The 20982-nt window shown below is 40.0% G+C and overlaps 1 protein-coding gene across 6 annotated transcripts in view; it reads left to right on the top strand.

The window, feature by feature from the left end:
* PATJ (PATJ crumbs cell polarity complex component) overlaps positions 1-20982 on the top strand; it is a 366180-nt gene that overhangs the window by 242121 nt on the left and 103077 nt on the right. For all 6 annotated transcript variants that reach the window (XM_045999612.1, XM_045999585.1, XM_045999595.1 and 3 more), the window contains one exon: positions 19307-19379. In XM_045999612.1, coding sequence (XP_045855568.1) covers positions 19307-19379 — 73 coding nt within the window. The remainder of the gene's footprint in view (positions 1-19306; positions 19380-20982) is intronic.

Genomic DNA, 20982 nt, shown 5'->3' with positions numbered 1-20982 from the left:
CTGGTGTTCTGTGACAGATCATTCTTCTTCCTACTGTGACTTGTTACCTGTCATTAAGACCTATCCATTCTTGGGACCCCTGGGTTTCAGGGGTAGTCTCATTCCCAGATGTGGGCACTAATGTAGGTGACTGACGTACCCTTTCCCATGCCATCATTTCAGCTTACAGGGTGTTGTTGCTGCGTTGCTCCTAAGAAAATCCTACATTAGTAACCTCTCTCCCACCCTGTGGCCCTTCCTGGATTTCCAGGTTTTTACTCTTATTTCCAAAAGGAGAATCCTTTCTCCTTCTCAGTCTTGCGTGTTAAGACAGCCTCCTCTTGCTCACTCACCTTGAAGTCCTCTGTTAGGCACCAGTCTCCTTTTTGGGTTTCTCTGCCCTTCCTGTCGCCAGAAATTACAAAATTAGAGTTAGATGCTGAAAACATGAACAAACTTGAGGAAAGGTCAGCCACTCAAAGCAATGAAGGTGTCCTCCATGGACAGAGATGCCCGCCGGCTTGAACACCTTGCTGAGAGTCATGTGAGGGTTCCGTGAGCGGGCACTCACAGCACCCACCAGTGTCTGTGCTTCACCCTCAGCACGTGGGGGCAACTGCTGCAGGTGCGTCCTTGATATTGCTCTCACCTCTTCACCCATATGAGGCCATCCCGTTTTAAAGAGCAAAAAGAAAATTGAATGGGATCCAGAGGAAACCATCCATGCAATTAAGTAGTTAGGAGATAGAACCCTCCTCCTTCAAGGAAGAAAGGCTACATGATTTGAAATTATTTAGAATACAGAAGAGAAAGCTGAGGAGAATTTTAATAATAGTAATGAAGCCCCATTAATTTAGTGTCTGATGATTTCCATTTTGATCATTCAGAAGAGATCAGAATCAAGGAGATCATTTGTTCAGTAAATTAATAGTGTAAGCATGATTGAGGATACCACAGAATACTTATTTACTGGAAGGGATTTGAAGCAACTTAGAAGTATCAATGTACATTCCAAATGTGTAATCTAATTATGAACCTTTCTTGCACGGTCATTAAATTGTAGTGCCTAAACACATAGTCCGCATTCAGAAAGCTTTATTGAATAAATTGCCTTTCAGCTCCTTCTAAGCAGTTCCAGGTAATTTATTCTCCAAAGGCGACAATCATGGTAAGTTAGTTTTATTTATTTTGTGGACTTAAAGATACATAGAAAAAAAGATACATACGGATAAAAAATAATTCATTATTTTACAAAATTTTTCATACTTAAGTCCCTCTCCTCAGTACTTTCCCAAATAATCTAAGCTGGGGAAAATTTTTCTAGCTTCCTTTGTAAGCATAAAAAAAAAAGATGTAGGTGTGATTTTTACAGTCTTTTGTCATCCATTTTGAGACTGTGTAAAGAAAAACGAGTTTAAATTGAATCAAGACAGATGTAGGTACTTCTAACAACCTTTTGTTTGATTCAGTAGATACGTATCTGGTAATTTGTCTGCCAACATTTTATTAATTAATGCTTCAGTTTCCATAAGGGAAGGAATATTCATCTGACTGAGAGCCTGAGAGCTTTTACCTAAGTGACAAATTCTTTTCTAAAGCAAGCTTGAACTCTGAGGCTTAGTGATTAAGAGAGGAAACCCTAGATTCACCCTATCTCCTGAAACCTGACTCTAGAATACCCCAAGTGTGTGAGCTTGTTCAGTTTCCTGAGAGGCAGTATGCAGATGATATAGTTACCTCAGGGTGCCTGGGCAGCTCAGTCAGCTTTTGATTTCAGCTCAAGTCATGATCTCAGGGTCTTGGGATCAAGCCCCATGTCAGGCTCCGAGCTCAGCTTCTAGCTCAGTGGGGTATCTGCTTGAGCATTCTCTCATATGCTCGCTCTCTTTCTCTCAGATAAATAAATCTTTTTTTTAAAGTCAAGTGTTTAAATATATAGATAGATATTTATAGCTATTTCATAAATTGTCTAATGTGTTAATTTGCATAAATTGCCTGGTGGTATGGGCTCACCAATGTTTGCAGTGTGGTGATGAAGATGATGATGGTAGTGGCTCGAAAAGGGAGGGAGAGAGAGAAGGAGGTAACAGAAGTTAGGGAGAGGGAGAGAGGGAGAAGATAAACCACTCCTTTGCATATATTTGTTCTCATTCCAGAATCTTTTTTTTTTAAGATTTTATTTATTTATTTGACAGACAGAGATCACACGTAGGCAGAGAGGCAGGCAGAGAGAGAGGGAGAGGCATGTTTCCCGCTGAGTAGAGAGCCCGATACAGGGCTCGATCCCAGGACCCTGGGATCATGACCTGAGCCGAAGGCAGAAGCTTTAAGCCACTGAGCCACCCAGACACCCTCCTTCCAGAATCTTCAGTATTTTTTAAAGTGAAGCACATTCACATTTTAAGAATTTTAATTAACATCATAATGATTAAACACTGAAGAGATAGAGCACTAGATATTGTAGAGAAGTGATGAATCACTGAATTCTACTCCTGAAACCAATATTGCCCTATATGTTCACTAACTAGAATTTAAACAAAATTTTTTTAAATCACCAGAAGAGATAGCCACAGGTATTACATACATCATTTCTAATAAATGTTAAAATAAGAGACATGGACATAGCCTACCTAAAACATCTCTGTTGTTCTGGTCTGCTGCTGCTTCTCCTTCTCCCCCCCCCCCTTTTTTTTTCCCTAGCTCTACACCCAGCTGAGGCTTGAACTCAGGGCCATGACAGCCCAAGAGTTGCATGCTCCACCAGCTAAGTCAGACAGGCACCCCTCCTCCTCCTCCTTTTAAGTGATGGCCTGATATTCTAAGAAGGAGTAGAATACCATTTAGTGAAAGAATATGTAAAGAAAAATCTAATTAACATGAATTAATCCCCATGTCAATAAAATATGTTATAATAGATTTTACTGGGATGAGTAGCATCAAATAGTGTCAGAATTGAAAACACTTAAGGAAATCAAAAAAAGAAAAATATTTTATGCACTGTATATATCACCAGTGGGGGTATAATGGCAGATTGGTGACCTATTTATGTGTGGTAACCTGTGCATTTTCAGTGCTGTCCAACACATCATCCTCTGTCCTTCAGGCTGATTCATCACTCCTTTACATACACCTCTGCCTGTAGGTTACCTCTTTCAGACTGCTGGTATCAGAACCCTAGTTGTGCCTATCTTGGAACCAAATCCGAAAGCATGTAAGTACTGGTTTCCTATCAAGTGTCAGGAGGTTAATACTTAAATCATCTCAGCACAACAGGTGCAATTACACTTCCTTTAAGCTGCATAACTTATGCTATATAATGTTACTTTAAACACTGATATTTAGAAATTGTATTTCTTTATAGTTAGTGCTTCTATTTGCTAATCCTTCCTTCCTTCCTTAGTTGAAATTACTTATTCTCTGTGCATTTCCATCATAGAGAAATTTTTGGCTTCTATACCTCGGCAGCTCTTTTCCAAATTTATTGACAATCGAAATAAAAATGGGAACTGGCCACAGATTTGGGAGTATGATTTGCAGTAATCACAGAAAGCTGTTAAAATGTGCTGCAGGCAACATTGTAATTAACAGAGGCCTTTAGTCTGTAGTGATGTACATTTGTGTGATCACGTCCTTGTCATATTCTTTTAACACTTGTATTTATTCATATACTAATTGATCTGTAGTTCACAAGAGGTCTATGAGTCATTAGTGAAAATTAGCAAGTTGCTGCTGTGTGTACATGACTTACAGAATCACTCACCACCCCACTTTGTCCCCACATTAGATCTTGGACAATCCCTAGTCACGTCCTTGTGTCTATAGCACATATGGTCTTTAATATACTAGATTATTCTACGGTGGATAATCCAGATGTATTTTACAGTCATGAATTCTTAGTATGTAGCACACATTCAATTCTGTGGATTTTCCTATTCGACATATCCCCTCTACACAAGTGCTATAATTTTAAGTACAGGAGAGCTATATTAATACAAGAAAGAATGAATTGCTGTATTTGGCAGTGCAGGGATCCAAGGAGATTAATGATCTTGCCTGCAGCTCTTGTCATACCTTCCCCCACTATCGAAAATTAAATGTCACGTATAACAACTCACTCTCCATTACTTAATTACATGTGGAAAATGTGTACTGTATGAAAACTCCTGGGGCTAGAGGAGGCCAAGTGAAACTGAACCTCATGGAAAGATTTAGTGCTGGCTGTCAAGCCCCACTGAGTCAAAGTGGACTCACCATGGGAGCCACCATACAGCATCGATTGAACATATGTCTTGTTTTATAATTAAAAATATAGTGTGGCCTGATATCCTCTAACCATATCCCTAAAAGATGACATTGGCCTGAAATTATTGTGAATGTCAGAGTCATATGTGGGAGAAGTCCACCTGAAGAAGCAAACTGAATGCCTGTTTTAAAAATCCTTACTGTGCTCTTGAGTCTATCTAAATAAAGAGGGAAGAAGGATTGTGGGAATAAGCAAGAGTTTTACTTCCATAAAGAATTATTCATGCATTTAATCAACAAGTATTTGCTGAGTGCCTCCTTGTGCTGGGGCTGTGGAGTCAGTGATACAAAGAACACAAGCTCTACCTTGAATGGGGAGGCGGAGGGTAAGCAATCTGAACCTCATCCAGGGATAAAGGTGTTATAGAGGAGAGGGGTGCCTGGTGGCTCAGTGGGTTAAGCCTCTGACTCAGGTCATGATCTCAGGATCCTTGAATTGAGCCCCTCATTGGGCTTTCTGCTCAGCAGGGAGCCTGCTTCCCCCTCTTTCTCTGCCTGCCTCTCTGCCTGCTTGTGATCTCTCTCTGTGTGTCAAATAAATAAAATCTTAAAAAAAAAAAGAACATAGGGGAGACACAAGTAACCCAATCTTTGGAGCCTTCGGGAAGGTATTACAGAGAAAGATGCTGGTGCTCAGACCTGAGGGATGAAGAAACAAAATTGTAGTATGCACAGAAACCCAGAAGTTTCTGGAATTGGATAGTATACCCAATGGCAATCTGTATCTGAACATTTACTACCAGGAGAAAAGCAGTCCTGCTTTAGGAAAGTGTCATTGGATGAGTACAGCTGTGTACATTGGCCGCTTTGAAATCTGGCCAAGGAAGTCAGAGGAAGCATCCTGCTGACTCTCTGGGGTCATTAAAGAAATCTGAGTGCACAATAAAATATCATCCATGGGATATATACCACATTTTGAGGAAGAGGCCTGTCATTAACATAGAGTTCTTACTGGGAATTGTGGGAGAAAGAAAGTTAGAGACCCTCTTTAATTTCAGGGCTCTTCTGTTTCTCTGTTCAGTTGGAGCACGTGGTAGACCCATGGGAGTGTCTCAAGTGCTCTGAAATGCTGACTCCTGCTTCATTTTTCAGTACTTGTTTCCTATACTCTCCATATTAAAGAGTAACCTTATTTATTAATCTTCTGTTTATAAGTAGAATTTATAAGCCTTTTAGTTCAAGGACAAAGTGGAATTGGAGTATTTTGATCTTCTGTCAAGACACTGGAATTTATGCATCCAAATAAGAAGCATCGTTCCCTTGACCGACTGTTCACCTGGGGAAGATTTGCATTTAATCCAGTGACGATTCCGTCGGGTTGTACATTTCTGGAATCACCTCGAAAGCCTAGGGCATACTCTTTTGAATAGCCATGGGAGCCATACGTTTTCCCTTTTTTGAGGGCGGTTGTACCTAATCCATGTGAAGTGACCCCAAATTTTGCAGGATCATTCATGAATGCAGTGCATCGGTGTATTAGGTAAAGTGTTGCTACCAAACTTTCTTTTCTTTTTTTTTTTTTAAGGATTTTATTTATTTATTTGACAGAGATCACAGTAGGTGGAGAGGCAGGCAGAGAGAGAGGAGGAAGCAGGTTCCCTGCTGAGTGGAGAGCCCAATGTGGGGCTCGATCCCAGGACCCTGGGATCATGACCTGAGCTGAAGGCAGAGGCTTAACCCACTGAGCCACCCAGGTGCCCTGCTACCAAACTTTCTTGCATGACTTGTAAAGTATCTTAGAAAATCAGTTTTATTTCATGAACAGAATTGGTCTTTTTTTTTTTTTTTTTTTTTTTTTTTTGCTATCCTTCCTTCCTTAACATAGTACCAGCTTGGGGGGATGAAGACTGTATTTGTTTGATTTCTTTTAGCACTCAGAAACATCTAATGGTGTCTGGTTACAGAGATGAAGTGGGCAGTTTTCTCTTCATTTTTGTTTTTTGTTTTGTTGGCTGGTCGATATTTTTACTCCTGTCCTCATAGAATCTCTGTAGCCCTCCTTCTTCTTGAGAGAGAGACACACACACACACACACACACACTCACTCACTCACTCACTCACTCACTATGTACTGTGGTGGAATAGTAGAGCCAAAACATCTAGATGCCTCTCTGCCTTTGTGGAAGCTGAAGGAGCCATTTAGTTCACTGCTGAGGTGTGGCCAGGGGTTGGTTATGTGACCTATGCTTGAGCAATATGATACTTAGCTTAGAATAGGAAGCAAGTAACATGAGTGATTTTATATGAATGGTGCTTATTTATGAAAACACAGGGCCTTAATGGAAGGTTTCTTCTATGACATCATTCTGTTGTCTTGCTTCTTTGTCCTCTGGTGGTCTCTTAGTTTCTATATGTTCCAAGTCCAATCATGGAGCCTGCCTGTGTTTTGGGAGATCCCAGTATCCCTTTAATAAATTCCCTTTTGCTTTTTAGTTGGTCCAAATTCATTTCTCTTGCTGCCAAAGAATCCTAATGAATGGGAAGAGTGATAAAAGTGAGCTATCTGAACAAATCATGAACAACTAGAGTAAGATATTTGGTTCTTTCTGTACATTTTCCTGTCACCTGTAGGCTTTTAACCTTGATTCTGAGAATTTTTTATCCTTCAGACTTATTTAGAAAGCACAAGACCAGGGCGCCTGGGTGGCTCAGTGGTTTAAGCCGCTGCCTTCGGCTCGGGTCATGATCTCAGGGTCCTGGGATCGAGTCCCACATTGGGCTCTCTGCTCGGCGGGGAGCCTGCTTCCCTTTCACTCTCTCTGCCTGCCTCTCTGCCTACTTGTGATCTCTCTCTGTCAAATAAATACATAAAATCTTTAAAAAAAAAAAAAAAAAAGAAAGAAAGCACAAGACCCCTGAGCAAGTCTTTGCTGAAGATCTCCAGGATGGTACATTTCTACTGTCAGACCGTTCACTGGCTCTTGGCATGAGATTGCCATGATTATCTCAGAGGAAATCAGGCAGGCTTTATTCTGGACTTATATACCTGGGGTGGGGGGAAGTCACCTTTCCCCAGAACATGGCCTTTTGATGAGGGCTGGATATCTGAACATTAGTCCTTTGCCATCCAGGATAAGGAGAAGGTGGCTGAGGGCATCTACTACATCATCTTTCAGGAAGAACCTCTTAGAGAAATTTATTAGGCTAAGTCATCCCATCCATCCTGTGCTCCCCACATCAACCCTTCTGCCAGCCTGCACTGCCAAGTATTTTATGAGCCACCTTTTCCTCTGCACAACGGGCAATAATCATTCAGAACTTGCCTGGGGCCACCTTCGTGAACTGTGGGTCTATATGCTGAGTTACTCCCCACAGCCCTCATTAGTTGTTGGTATTGTTGGGAATGCCAAGTAAATAAAGTTCATGATTCTATCATTGGTCATTTATTCCAGATTCAGCATATTGCTCTTTTGGTGGTTTCATCCAATTGGAAATTGAAAACTGTTCAGTCTGTTCATAGAGTTAGAAATATATCCTGGTATCTCTTCAGGAAGGAGTTTTGCTCCCACTGAAATGTAATGATGTGCTTTGTTTTGTATGTGACTTCTGGTTCATTTATATCAAGCTTTCCCTGCCAAATGTTAATTCAGTGTCATGTCCCAATTAATATAACAAACATAGAGTTTATTTTTCTGTCCTCAAGTGTCTTACATCACTATATTTAGTATAATCAGAAAATAATATCTAGGCCTATTTAGCTGTGTTCATGTGTTCCTCATTATTCATTTTGTGTGTGTGTGTGTGTGTTTAAACAATATACTAGGCACTAGATTGTAGTTGTAAGCATTTTAGAACAGGTTTCAAAACAGTGAAATCTACCTACTCAGCTCTCCAAGCTGAATTCAGGCACATAACTTCTGTTTTTGATACAGTGCTGTTTTGTTGGCATCAAATAAGATCCTATGGGTTTAGTGAACATGAATTTCCAAGTGGCAGGACTGCAACAGTCCAGAAGACAATAATGATATTTAAGTTATAGTCTAAGTATATATTCTCATCATACTTGCGCAATTTTTTTTTGGTCTCACAAATTTTTTTAAAATCGTGAGATCTGTGTAACATGAAATCTACCATCTTAACCATTTTAAGTGTACCCTTCAGTGACATTAAGAATATTCATGTTGTGGGGCGCCTGGGTGGCTCAGTGGGTTAAAACCTCTGCCTTCAGCTCAGGTCATGTCTCAGGGTCCCAGGATCAAGCCCTGCATCAGGCTCTCTGCTCAGCGGGGAGCCTGCTTCCTCCTCTCTTTCTGCCTGCCTCTCTGCCTACTTGTGATCTCTGTCTGTCAAATAAATAAATAAAATCTTTAAAAAAAAAAGAATATTCATGTTGTTGTACAAGCACCACCACTGTCCACCTCCAAATGGATAAAAATCTGTACCTGGTAAAAATAAGAAGAAGAAGTAGAACTCCCCATTCTCCCTCTCCCACCCACAGCCCCTGGTAACTATTATTCTACTTTCTGTCTCTAGCTATACTAGGTACCTTATAAATGGAATTATCTAGCATTTGCCCTTTTGTTACTGGCTTATTTCACTCACTCTGATATTTTCAAGGTTCATGCATGTTGTAGGCTGTCAAAATTTCTCTCCTTTTTAATGCTGAATAACGCTCCATTGTTTGTATATACATGTATTTATCCATTTGCCTGTCAGGGGACGCGTGGATTGCTGCTGCCTTTGGATTTTTGTGAGTAGTGCTACTATGAACAGGAGAGTACAGATGACTTCAAGAATCTCTTTAGGATATATACTTAGAAGTAGAATTGCTAAATCATATAGTTATTCCATTTTTAATTTCCTGAGGAGGCTTCGTACTGTTTGCCATAGCAGCCTACCATGACATCCTACCAGCAGTGGACAAGGGTTCCAGTTTCTTCACAAACTCACCAACACTTGATATTTTTGGGGTTTTCGATAGTAGCCGTCGTATTGGGTGTGAGGTAGTATCTCATTGTGGTTTTGATTTGCATTTCTCTGCTCATTAGTGATGCTGAGAATCTTTTCATGTGTATATTGGCCATATGTACGTCATCTTTGCAGAAATTTATTTTCAACTTTTTTGCCTGTTTTTATTTTAAGATTTTATTTATTTATTTGGCAGAGAGAGATCACAAGTAGACAGAGAGGCAGGCAGAGGGAGAGGGGGAAGCAGGCTCACTGCTGTGCAAAGAGCTCGATGTGGGGCTCTATGCCAGGACTCTGAGACCATGACCTGAGCCGAAGGCAGAGGCTTAACCCACTGAGCCACCCAGGCACCCCTTGCCTATTTTTTTTATCAGTTTATTTTGCTGTTAAATTGTAGGAATTCTCTATATATTCTGGATAGTAAGCCCTTATCAGATCTATAATTTGCAAATGTGTTCTGTCATTTCATAGGTTGCCCCTTCACTGTGTTGATTGTGTCCTTTGATGCACAGAAATTTTTCATTTCGTTGTAGTCCGGTTTATCTATTTGTTGTTGCTCCTTGTGCTTTTGGTCTCCTATGCAAGGTATCATTGCAAATTCAATGACACAAAGCTTTTCTTCCATGTTTTCTTGTAAGAGTGTTACAGTTTTAGGTCATATGTTTAGGGCTTTGATCCATTTTGAATTAATTTTGAAAGTGGTGTAAGGGAAAGATCCAACTTTATTTTTTTGCATGTGGATATCTACTTTTACCAGAGCCATTTGTTGAAAAGATCACCCCCCCCCCCCCCGAATGATTCTGGCATCCTTGTTGAAAATCATTTGACCAAATATGTGAGAGTTCATTTTGTTGCTCTCTCTTCTGTTTCATTGGTCTATACGTCTCTCATTATGCCAGTACCACACTGTTTTCATTCTCTAGCTTTGTAGGAAGTTTTGAAATCAGGAAGGGTGAGACCTCCAACTTTGTTTTTCTTTTTCAAGATTGTTTTGGCTGTTCAGGGTCCTTTGAGATTCCATATGGATTTTAGATGGAACACACTCACTTTGAAAGATGTAGAAAGGCTCCTTAGATCCCTGACTGTGATAAATGAAAAGTTAAGGCATTCTGCATTCACATACATATACCACCGATTACATCACATTTTCTTTTCCTCATTCATAAACTGTTGTCATGAGCTCATCGTGCTTTCCTGAAGAATAAGTGTGTTCTTATCAGAGCCCACTAATCTTTCTTTTACCATAATTTGTCGTGTTCTTTTAGAGGTTATATTGGAGAGAGTATCTCATATTTATTCTAAGGAAGTAGTCAATAGTTGTGGATAAATGCTTCAAGTAACATGTTAATGAAATCCTAAGAGATTTACAATATGAATTATGGTTATAACTTTGATGGATGAGCAATAAGGGTATAGGGTTTTATCAACAAATCCCTGTATATGACATGTATGTGCTTCCAAGATTGCAGTAAAGTATTCCTGGAAGAATAGAATGTAAATCGTTTAGAAATGCAGAGGAGGGGAGATTACTGTTGGAGAAGTGAGTACAGCAAAAGCTAAATAATGATACCTGGGTAGATTTACATAGAAGAGAAATGAGTCCCAAACTGCATGAACAAACTTAATTCAAGCATTTTGAAGTACTTTCAGATGCTAATAAGACCATAGAGTTAAATAGGTTCTTGGGGCCCCTGGGTGGCTTGGTAGGTTAAGCCTCTGCCTGGGGCTCAGATCATGACCTCCGGGGTCCTGGGATGGAGCCCCTCATTGGGCTCTCTGCTCTTCGGGGAGCCTGCTTCCCCCCACCCTCTGTCTGCCTCTTTACCAACTTGTAATCTCTATCTCAAACAAATAAATAAAATCTTAAAAATAAATAAATACATACATAAGAAGTCCTTTAAGAACTTCTTTTTTTTTAAATATCTTATTTATTTGACAGAGAGAAATCACAACTAGGCAGAGAGGCAGGCAGAGAGAGAGGAGGAAGCAGGCTCCCTGCTAAGCAGAGAGCCCGATGTGGGGCTCGATCCCAGAACCCTCGGATCATGACCCGAGCTGAAGGCAGAGGCTTTAACCCACTGAGCCACCCAGGCGCCCCTCCTTTAAGAACTTCTAAGACATATAAATAAGTAATTATATATCGGGCAAAACAAGCACTTATAGGGGGAACTCTGTGATATTGAGTTATTCCAATTGCATTTTCAAGCTTGTCGAAAAGAGGGTGTTTTCATAATTGAGAAGTGATTTGGATTCACTGAGACAGAGAGAAAGCAGAACAAGGAAACCAGTAAGGTACTCTTGCTATAGTACAGACAGAGTGAAAAGTCCATGAATTAGGATGGGGGCTCTGGGACTAGAGAAAAATAGAGGAAAGAATGAAGTTTAGAAGGAAACCATCCATTTCTTCGATTATAAGGGTTAATGGCTGAATGAGTTAATGGTAACGGAGCGCTCTTAGTCCCTGGAAACTTAAGCATCTGAGACTGGACATCATGAAACCATAAAACAATAAATGTTAACGATTGTTACTGTGCTGTGGTGCTTTGACTCTGATCTTATCTTACAATGGTTCTGTTAAAAGATACTGTCCCAATTTTCAAGAGTTTATTTATTTATTTGTCAGAGAGACAGAGCACAAGTAGGGGGAGCAGCAGACAGAGGAAGAGCCAGGCTTCCCACTGAGCAAGGAGCCCGATGCTAGATTCAATCGCAGGACAGTGGGATCATGACCTGAGCCAAAGGCAGGCACTTAACTGATAGAGCCACCCAGGCACCCCACTATCCCAATTTTATAGGTTAAGAAACCAAGATTTTAAAAAGTTGCTTGGTATCTTGCTTATATCTTAGTGATAGAATCTGTACCTTTGCCTAGGTCTGCCTCACTCTAGGTTTCTTTCCAGAATAGCATAGTTCTCTTACTTTGATATAACAATGAATTAATTTTCTAATTGGGACATTATTTACACTCAGTGCAATAAAATTGATGTGTTCAGATTGTTGCTTTGAGAATACAAAGCATACACTTGTGTAACCATCACCCAAAACAAATATATAGAACATTCATTCATCCCAGAAAGCTGGCTGGTGTTCCTTTCTAGTCGTCACTCTGGGCCCCAGAGATAACACTTCCTGATTTCTGTCATCATAGATTAGTTTAAGCTGTTCTTGAGCTTCATGTAAATAGACTCAAATAGGATTAATTCTTTTGTGTCTGGTTTCTTTCATTTTACATAATTTTTTTCAAGACTTACCCATGTTGTTATGTGTATCTGTAGTTTGTCCCTTCAGTGACCGAGTAAGATTCCAATCTACGGACATACCATAATTTGTTGGTCCATTTTCCTGTATGTGGACATTTGGGTTGTTTCTAGTTTTTAGCTATTCTGACTACAGCAGAAGCATGACTTTTAAAAATAATTATTATAGAATCAACTTGTATAGAGCATGTTTGAGTCAAGATAAACTCAGTTATGCTTCAGTGAACTTACAGCCAAATCTCAGTGGCTTAGAGCAGCAGAGGTTTATTGCTTCATCGTGTTACGTGTCCATCAGGGTTCAGCAAGAGGGCCTCTCTGCTCTCCCCGGTCATTCAGATACCCAAGGCAAGATCTCAACATGTATATTCATATTACTGAGTATTTGGGTCAAATAGTGATCAACTTTAAAGGAGAAGAAAAGTATAAGTCAGAGGATTTATGAACAGCTCTAATTACTATCACAGAAGAATACTGAGGGACTTATACTCTGCTCTATTTTTTACCATGTTACCTGCACTGTCATGTTTGATGAGTACATTAAAGCACTTTACAGTCGTTATATCTGTATAAGGACTCCGTAACGAAAATCTGACACTTGGAACCTAAGTATGCAAAGTTGATAGAGTGAACCAACTCAGACCTTTCGTGTTTTTTACCCTAAAGAAAATTATGAAAGAGCTTTAAGAGTATACTGTGACCCAGTCGAACTTTTGGTTTGGGAATATTGGCTTGGGTATATAAGAGAAGAAGATATGTGTGTTTCTGGGAGAGGCTGCTAAAATGGGAAACACTGTAGTGTGTTAGTCAGAAGAGTAGTTTTTTTTTTTAAGGTTTTATGTACTTACCTGAGAGAGAGAGAGCATGAGAAGGGGAAGGGTCAGAAGGAGAAGCAGACTCCCCGCTGAGCAGGGGGCTGGATGCAGGACTCCATCCTGGGACTCCAGGATCTTGACTTGAGCCAAAGGCAGTCGCTTAACCAACTGAGCCACCCAGGCACCCAGAAGAACAGATCTTGAAGCTAGACTGTCAGGTTTGAATCTCAGCTCTGCTATTCATTAGCTTTTTGAGTTTAGTCAGTGTGCTTACCCTCTGTGTAAAATGAAGAAAATAATTGTAATTACCACATAGAGTTGTTACAAAAGTTAAATGAGTTAATCTATGAAAAGCATTTCGAACAGTGGTACATGGTAAGAACTCAAATGTTGTGTTTCTGGTGACCATGTTTTCCAAATCAAAGAGTTTTATCATGTATTCGTTTTCTTTTGCTGTGTAACAAGTTCCCACCAATTTAATGGCTCAAAACAACACCCATTTATTAGCTCAGAGCTCTGTAGATCGAAAGTTTGGTACAGTGTAGCTGAGTTCTCTGCTTAGTGTATCACAATGGAGAAATTGATGTGTTGGCCAAGCTGAGTTCTCATCTGGAGCTTTGGGGAAAAGTCAGTTTTCAGGTTCATCTTAGATGATGTCTTTTAGTTCCTTGCTGATTCTCAAGTGAGGACTGCTCTCAGTTCCTAGAGGCCATTCACATTCATTGTTGTTGTTGTTTAAGATTTTATTTATTTATTTGACAGACAGAGATCACAAGTAGGCAGAGAGGCAGGCAGAGAGAGGAGGAAGCAGGTTCCCGAGGAGCAAAGAGCCTGATGTGGGGCTCCATCCCAGGACCCTGGGATCATGACCTGAGATGAAGGCAGAGGCTTTAACCCACTAACTCATTGTTACATGGCTTCCATAATCCTCAAACCAGCAGTGGTGCTTCTAATCTCTGACTTCCTGTCTCTAACCTCCACGCATTCCTTAGGATTCATATGAGACAACCTACTAATTTAGAACATTGGGCACTGAAGCTCTGAGAAATAAAATCTCCAGATTTAAAGGACCCATGTGATTAGGTCAGGCCAACATGATAATCTTTGTCTCAGCATCAGCTGTGCTGTATAGTATAACCTAATCATGGAATTGAAATTGATCCTATTCAGTATGTAAACCAGGGGCAAGAATCTTGGGAACCTTCTCAGTGTTCTGCCTAACACCAAGTACCAGTGGGTTTTTTTTATAACAAAATAAAATTGAAATAAGGTCCTAGAATGTGTAGAAAATATAAAAATATTCCGCAAACAAGAAACTGAACTGGGAGTGTTTCTAGCATCCTTTTAGAGAAAAACTAAATTGACAGTTGCTGTATAGTAATTCCATTATTGTAATTGTTTGCTTATTTAGCTATAGTCCTCACTAATTGCTAATATCCTCACTAATTGCTAATATCAACAGACATGCAGACATGCATTCCTCATTGTGTAGCTATAGTCCTCACTAATTGCTAATATGATCAACACCAGGAATGATGTTTTATTCATCTTTGTATCCATAGTATAAATATTAAATAAACATATATATATACACACACACATATATATATATTCAAAACAAAATCGGACTTATATTACTGAGTTTCAGTGAATTAAAGTAAATCCTGGCCAGCTTAAATTAAAAGGAGAATGCATTGTAAGAATACAGGGATGCCTCAGGGACTCTTAAGGAGCCATACAGCTAAGGCTGAAGAAAAGGAGCCAGGATGACTGCAGAGTCATCCTCAGAAGGGAAGTCTAAACCCCCTCTTTAGCCGTGAGCATTTCCATTGGTATTATCTAGCTATTACACTCCAGATCTTTGTGTCTGCTCTACATTTTGAGTCCTGGGAAAGAATCGGATTGGCCCAAACTAAGACAGGTATTTGCCCCTACATCCACTGAGGTTGAGACAGACTGTCATTGTTACACAATAGACATTTCTACTCTGGTCCCTTCAGGGAATCGCTGTGACCTGTGCAGACCCCCAAGAAATGTCTGTTAAGGTGGCAGATACTCATAGCTGCCTGGCTAGAGGCAGTATACCATCATTAATTCATTGAAGTAGCTTGAAAAACTCAGGGCATAGTTTTCTTTTCTTTTTTTTTTTTTTTTAAAGATTTTATTTATTTATTTGACAGACAGATCACAAGTAGGCAGAGAGGCAGGCAGAGAGAGAGGAGGAAGCAGCAGAGAGCCTGATGCGGTGCTCGATCCCAGGACCCTGAGATCACGATCCGAGCCGAAGGCAGAGGCTTTAACCCACTGAGCCACCCAGGCGCCCCAGGGCATAGTTTTCATAGTTCTGCTTCCATATCTTTTTCTTACCTTGTTAAGATCACTTTTATTCAACAGTACTCTCTATCAGGTACTCTGTTGCAAGCTAGGGGAATGCAGAGACAAGATCCCATCCCTGGGCTTGGAGAAGGAGAAAGAAGAGCACAGATGATTTTAATAGAGCATGGCAAATACAAAGATACAGGCATATATACATGCAGGGTTCTGTACTCTGGAAAACTATTCCCTTACCCATGGTGGCATCCCATTATCTCTCTCAACAGCTGTTAAAGATAATTATAAAATACCAACAAGCAATTACAATTTCTGATTGTGTCCTGTATGGGGCACCTGGGCCTAAGAAACTTACATTAATTATCCTAGAAAGGAAAGAAAAGTTATGAAGCAAACAGATTTTATTCCTTATGAGAATCACACGAGAGGAGGGTTGGGGGGGGGCGGTCCACAGAAGTCATTGAGGTTGACTGCTTGTTTGAAGTATAAATGCCTTCTCTCCTTTGGCTTCTCTCTTGCTACTCACTTCTCTTTAAAATTGTCAGATCTTTCCTTGCTTGATGTAGAGGTGTGTGAACACTCCCTAGTAATATAAAGGATTATGAAATGTAACTTCTTAAAGTAGCTTCCTTCTCTCTATTGAGAGTAAGTGTAGATTTTCTATTTTGTGAGATTTAAAAAAATTAACTTGGAATTTAAAGGCCATTAAAGTCATACTAATTTAGAGAAAACCATTAAATTATGAAGGGATAACTTGGCTGATTTCAAGTAACTTGGTCAAGGTAATCATGACTTCTCAATAAGAATTTATGTGCAGCCATATTTTTAATGCTAGTAACCTTTGAAAGAGGTATGAAAAGCCATCTGCTTAATTACTGCCAAATATACTCAGCCCCATGAGCTCTGAATCTGGAGCAGACAGGTCCCCTTGGCTTTCAGCTCTTAGCTAGAGCTGAGTTCTATTGTGTTACTCAATGAAGGGAAATGAATGCAAAAGGGAATTACCGCTTTGAAAATGCTGTTACTTATCCAAAGGTAACTGATTACTTCTTCCTATATGAGCAAACTGCTAAGGAATGGATTGTACTCTCTGAAAAACAGTAGCCATCTCTTAATATAATTAGTGCATGCTCAAGGCATTTGTAATAGTGTCAGAAAAAAACAGATTCATTCTTCATGCACTGTCACTTTTTGGTCTTAGTTTTTCCCCCTTTTTGCTTTGGTTTGGCTCATATGCTAGATAATCCAAGACTCTCAGAAGGTTAGAATAAGAAATGGTACCTAGACTTCATGCCTTAATTTATACTCTGCTTCATTCCACAAAGAATTTACACCATCCTAGAATTCATGCAGTTCAATTGAATTCTTGCAGTTCAGTTCATTTAACAACTATGTGAGGTATAGACCGTTTGCCAGGCACTGTTTGCCCTGGATAATGTGAGAGAGAATAGAAAGGACTTGCCTCCTGTCCTTGGAATGTTTACCATCTAGGGGAAGGCACATTGGAAGCACATGTTCATACAGATCAGTTAGGTAAACTATGAAAGACACATAACTACAGTCTTTGTATAGGGTGCTATGCATATACAATGGAGCTCCTGAAAGGCTTGTTTCAGGAAATGACTTTTGTGGTCAGCTACGAAGAAGAAATAAGAGCACAAATCAGACAAAGGATTTGAGCAACAGACATGCAGAACAGAAGAGGATAGGGCTAGAAAGTGCCCTGAAGTGGATGGAGTTTAGCTCAACTGAGAAATGGAAAAGAAATCTCAAGTAGCTGGACTGGAGCAAAGTGAGTCAGGAGAAGAGAGAACAAGGGGAAGCCAGTGATGGGGGCTGGGGCAGACTGCTCAAGGCCTCACAGCCTCCCCCAAAATTGTGGACTTGATCCTAAGTATAATAAGAAGCCATAGGAGGATTTTAAACAGGGGATAGAAAGATAATCAGATTTATGTAGAAATATAATCAGATTTAGAGCCATAATAACGTGCTGGGTGAAGAATAGATTAGAGAAAGGATAAAGACTATATAAGTAGGGAGACTAAATACAATGCTCTTATATTAACTGGTGAGAAATGGTCATAGCTAGGGGCACCAGGGTGAATCAGTTGGTTGGATATCCAACTGTCAGTCTCAACTCAGGTCTTGATCTCAGGGTCATGAGTTCAAGCCCCATGTTGGGCTTCACACTGGGCATGGAGTCTACTAAAAAAAAAGGAAGAGAGAAAAGGAAGAAATGATAATAGCTTGCCCTAGGATAGGATGGAAATAAGTGGAAAAACTGGAAAAACTCAAGATACGTTTTGAAGGTAGAATCAGTAAGACTTCTTGGTTGGATATACAGTTGAGGGATTAGAGGTTTCAAGAGTGCCTTTTTGGTTCCTGGTTGAATAACTCGGTGAACATTGTTAACATTTACTCAAATGAGGAGGATTGATTGTGGAACGTTCTGGTGACTGAGTGGTAATAAGAGATCTATTTTATTTGAGATACTTGAAAGACATCCAGTGGAGATGTAAAGTAGGAGTTAAAGATCAGATATTAAGCTCAGAAAAAGACCTGGGCTAACTACGTGAATTTGGAAGACATCAATATATAGATGGTCTTTTTACTTAAGGGAGTAATTCACCTGCTTGAGGCTGTTAAACTCAAACTGGAGGAGAAGGATGGGTGGATTATAAATTTAATAAAGACAGACATTTCAGGTAAAGGCAGTGCTGGGATTAAAGCAGCGAAGCAGGAATGACATAGACCAATGGATTTTTTCCAGTGGGTGAAAAGTAAAAAATAAAATGGGGTTGGATTTTGAGTGCCCTTCCAAATCAGGGAGCGGCTATCCTGAATATGAATATGGTCATGTAGAGAGAAATCTGTGAGCAGTCTTAGGTCTTTGCATACCAGGAAGAAGCATTTTTGTGATCTCTCAAGGTTTATACTGTGAAACCTAAAGTCAAACGTCCCATAAATCTTGAGATAATTATATTGGTTTTGCATCACAAATGAAGAGTAAAGGTTAGATCTCCCACAGAACCGCTGCTTATCATTTGCTGGTAACGTCATGGCAATACGTCCAAATAATTAGAGCTGGTATTCTAGGAATTGTTCCATGCCTCTGGCCCTGGTGATGAATGTTATCTCCCACCATCTCTGCTTCCATTATAATGAGGAGGCCTCGAATTAACCCACAAAGCATTATCTGTCTGGATCTCGGCTCTCCCCATCCATCACACCTCACAGTGTCCACCCATGGAGGACCTGTCCTACGCATCCCTTCATTTGGCATCATCCTTCATTTGGCAAAACAAAGTTAGAAGCCAAGTGAGGAGGCCGGGAACCTTTCCAGTTCAAAGAACAAAATGCTCTGGACATTAATGGGCCGAGAAGTTAAACACGGTCATTTGAAAAATTTATACTCCACAGTGCTGAGAGAGTTGATGTCTTTCCAAAATGATCCCCAGCAGCACCTGACTTACTTCGCAGGATCTAGCTCACCCCTAGCATCATCATTCTCTGTCACTAGAAACATTTCCTGGTGTTCCGGGCCAGTATATCCCTTGGTGTGCTTAGTAGCTTTGCATGCTTAAAACCAGTATATATTTGTGCATATTATTATTCTAAGGTGCTTTGTATACATTTTGAACAGAGGAAATGGTTGTTATTTGAACCAGAAACTTAGCATTTGCTGTGTACTGATTCTGCCTATTTTCACATCCACAGAAATGAAGATGCAGTCAATCAGATGGCTGTTGCTCCTTTTCCAGTACCATCAAGCTCCCCGTCTTCTGTTGAGGTAAGATGGTTCCTAATTAGCATGTAGTGACTTTGATGGATTTGTCAGGATTATTTTTTTCAAATCTAGGAGTTTTGATTTTCAGTATCTGGTATTCCAAATTCAGAGAAGTTGTTAAATAGGGAATTTCCCTAATTAGAAAGTATTTGAGGATTATAAAGTAATATAAAATAGGGGCATCTAGTAATATAAAATAGTGGCTCAGTCAGTTAAGTGTCTCTCTTTTTTTTTAAAGTTCAGTTAGCCAACATATAGTACATCATTAGTTTTTGATGTAGTGTTCAGTGATCCATTAGTTACTTATAACACTCAGTGCTCATCACAACACGTGCCCTCCTTAATACCCATCACCTGGTTACCCCATCCCCCCACCCCGTCTCTTCTGTAACCCTCAGTTTGTTTCCCAGAGTCCAGAGTCTCTCATGGTTTATCTCCCTCTCTGATTTCTTCCCGTTCAGTTTTCCTTCCCTTGTCCTAAGGTCCTCTGTGCTATTCCTTATGTTCCACATGATGATATCGTCTTTCTCTGCTTGACTTCCTTCACTTAGCATAATCCCTTCTAGTACCATCTGTATTGATTGTAAATGGTGGGTATTCATTCTTTCTGATGGCTCAGTAATATTCCATTGTATATATGGACCACATCTTCTTGATCCAGTCCTCTGTTGAAGGACATCCCAGCTCCTTCCACAGTCTGGCTGTGTTGTGGACATTGCTGCTATGAACATTGGGGTGTATGTGCCCCTTCTTTTCACTACATTTGTATCTTTGAGATAAATACTCAGTAGTGCAATTGCTGGGTTGTAGGGTAGCTCTATTCTTAAGATCTTTTGGAACCTCCATATTCTTTTCCAGAGTGGCTACATCAGCTTACATTCCCACCAACAGTGTAAGAGGGTTCCCCCTTCTCTACATCCTTGCCAACGTTTGTTTCCTTGTCTTGTCCTGTTAATTTTTACCATTCTAACTGGTGTTAGATAGTATCTCTTGATTTCAGCTCAAGTCATCTCAGGGTCATGAGATTGAGCCCAGCCTTGGGTTCCATGCTGAGCGTGGAGCCTGCTTAAGATTGTCTCTCTTGCTCTCCCCACCCATTCCTCAAAAAAGAAAAAAAAAGTAATATAAAATTATGTTAAACACATTAAAACTTAACATAGGAATATTTCTTTCCTGAAGTTCCTTAAAGTTGGGACTTTCAGAGTTTATTAGAAAAAACTATCTTTTTTGTTTTTATTTATTTTTTGAGCTTTTATTTAAATTTCAGTTAACTTACAGTGTGATATTAGTTTCAGGTGTACAATATAGTGATTCAGTAAATGCATACATCACCTAGTACTCATCAGGACAGGTGTACTCCTTAATCCCCATCACCTATTTAATCCATCTCCCCATCTCCCTCCCCTCTGGTAACCATCATTACCTCTTTCTTTATAGTTTCAAAACACTTCTTTTTTAAGATTTTTTACTTATTTATTTGACAGACAGAGATCACAAGTAAGCAGAGAGGCAGGCAGAGAGAGAGGGAAGCAGGCTCCCTGCTGAGCGGAAAGCCCAATGCGGGACTCAATCCCAGGACCCTGAGATCATGACCTAAACCGAAGAC

Source organism: Meles meles, chromosome 1 (assembly GCF_922984935.1).
Source record: "Meles meles chromosome 1, mMelMel3.1 paternal haplotype, whole genome shotgun sequence".
Taxonomy (NCBI): domain Eukaryota; kingdom Metazoa; phylum Chordata; class Mammalia; order Carnivora; family Mustelidae; genus Meles; species Meles meles.
The sequence above is the reverse complement of the archived record's forward strand: the minus strand, read 5'-3'. Positions and strand labels throughout refer to the sequence as shown.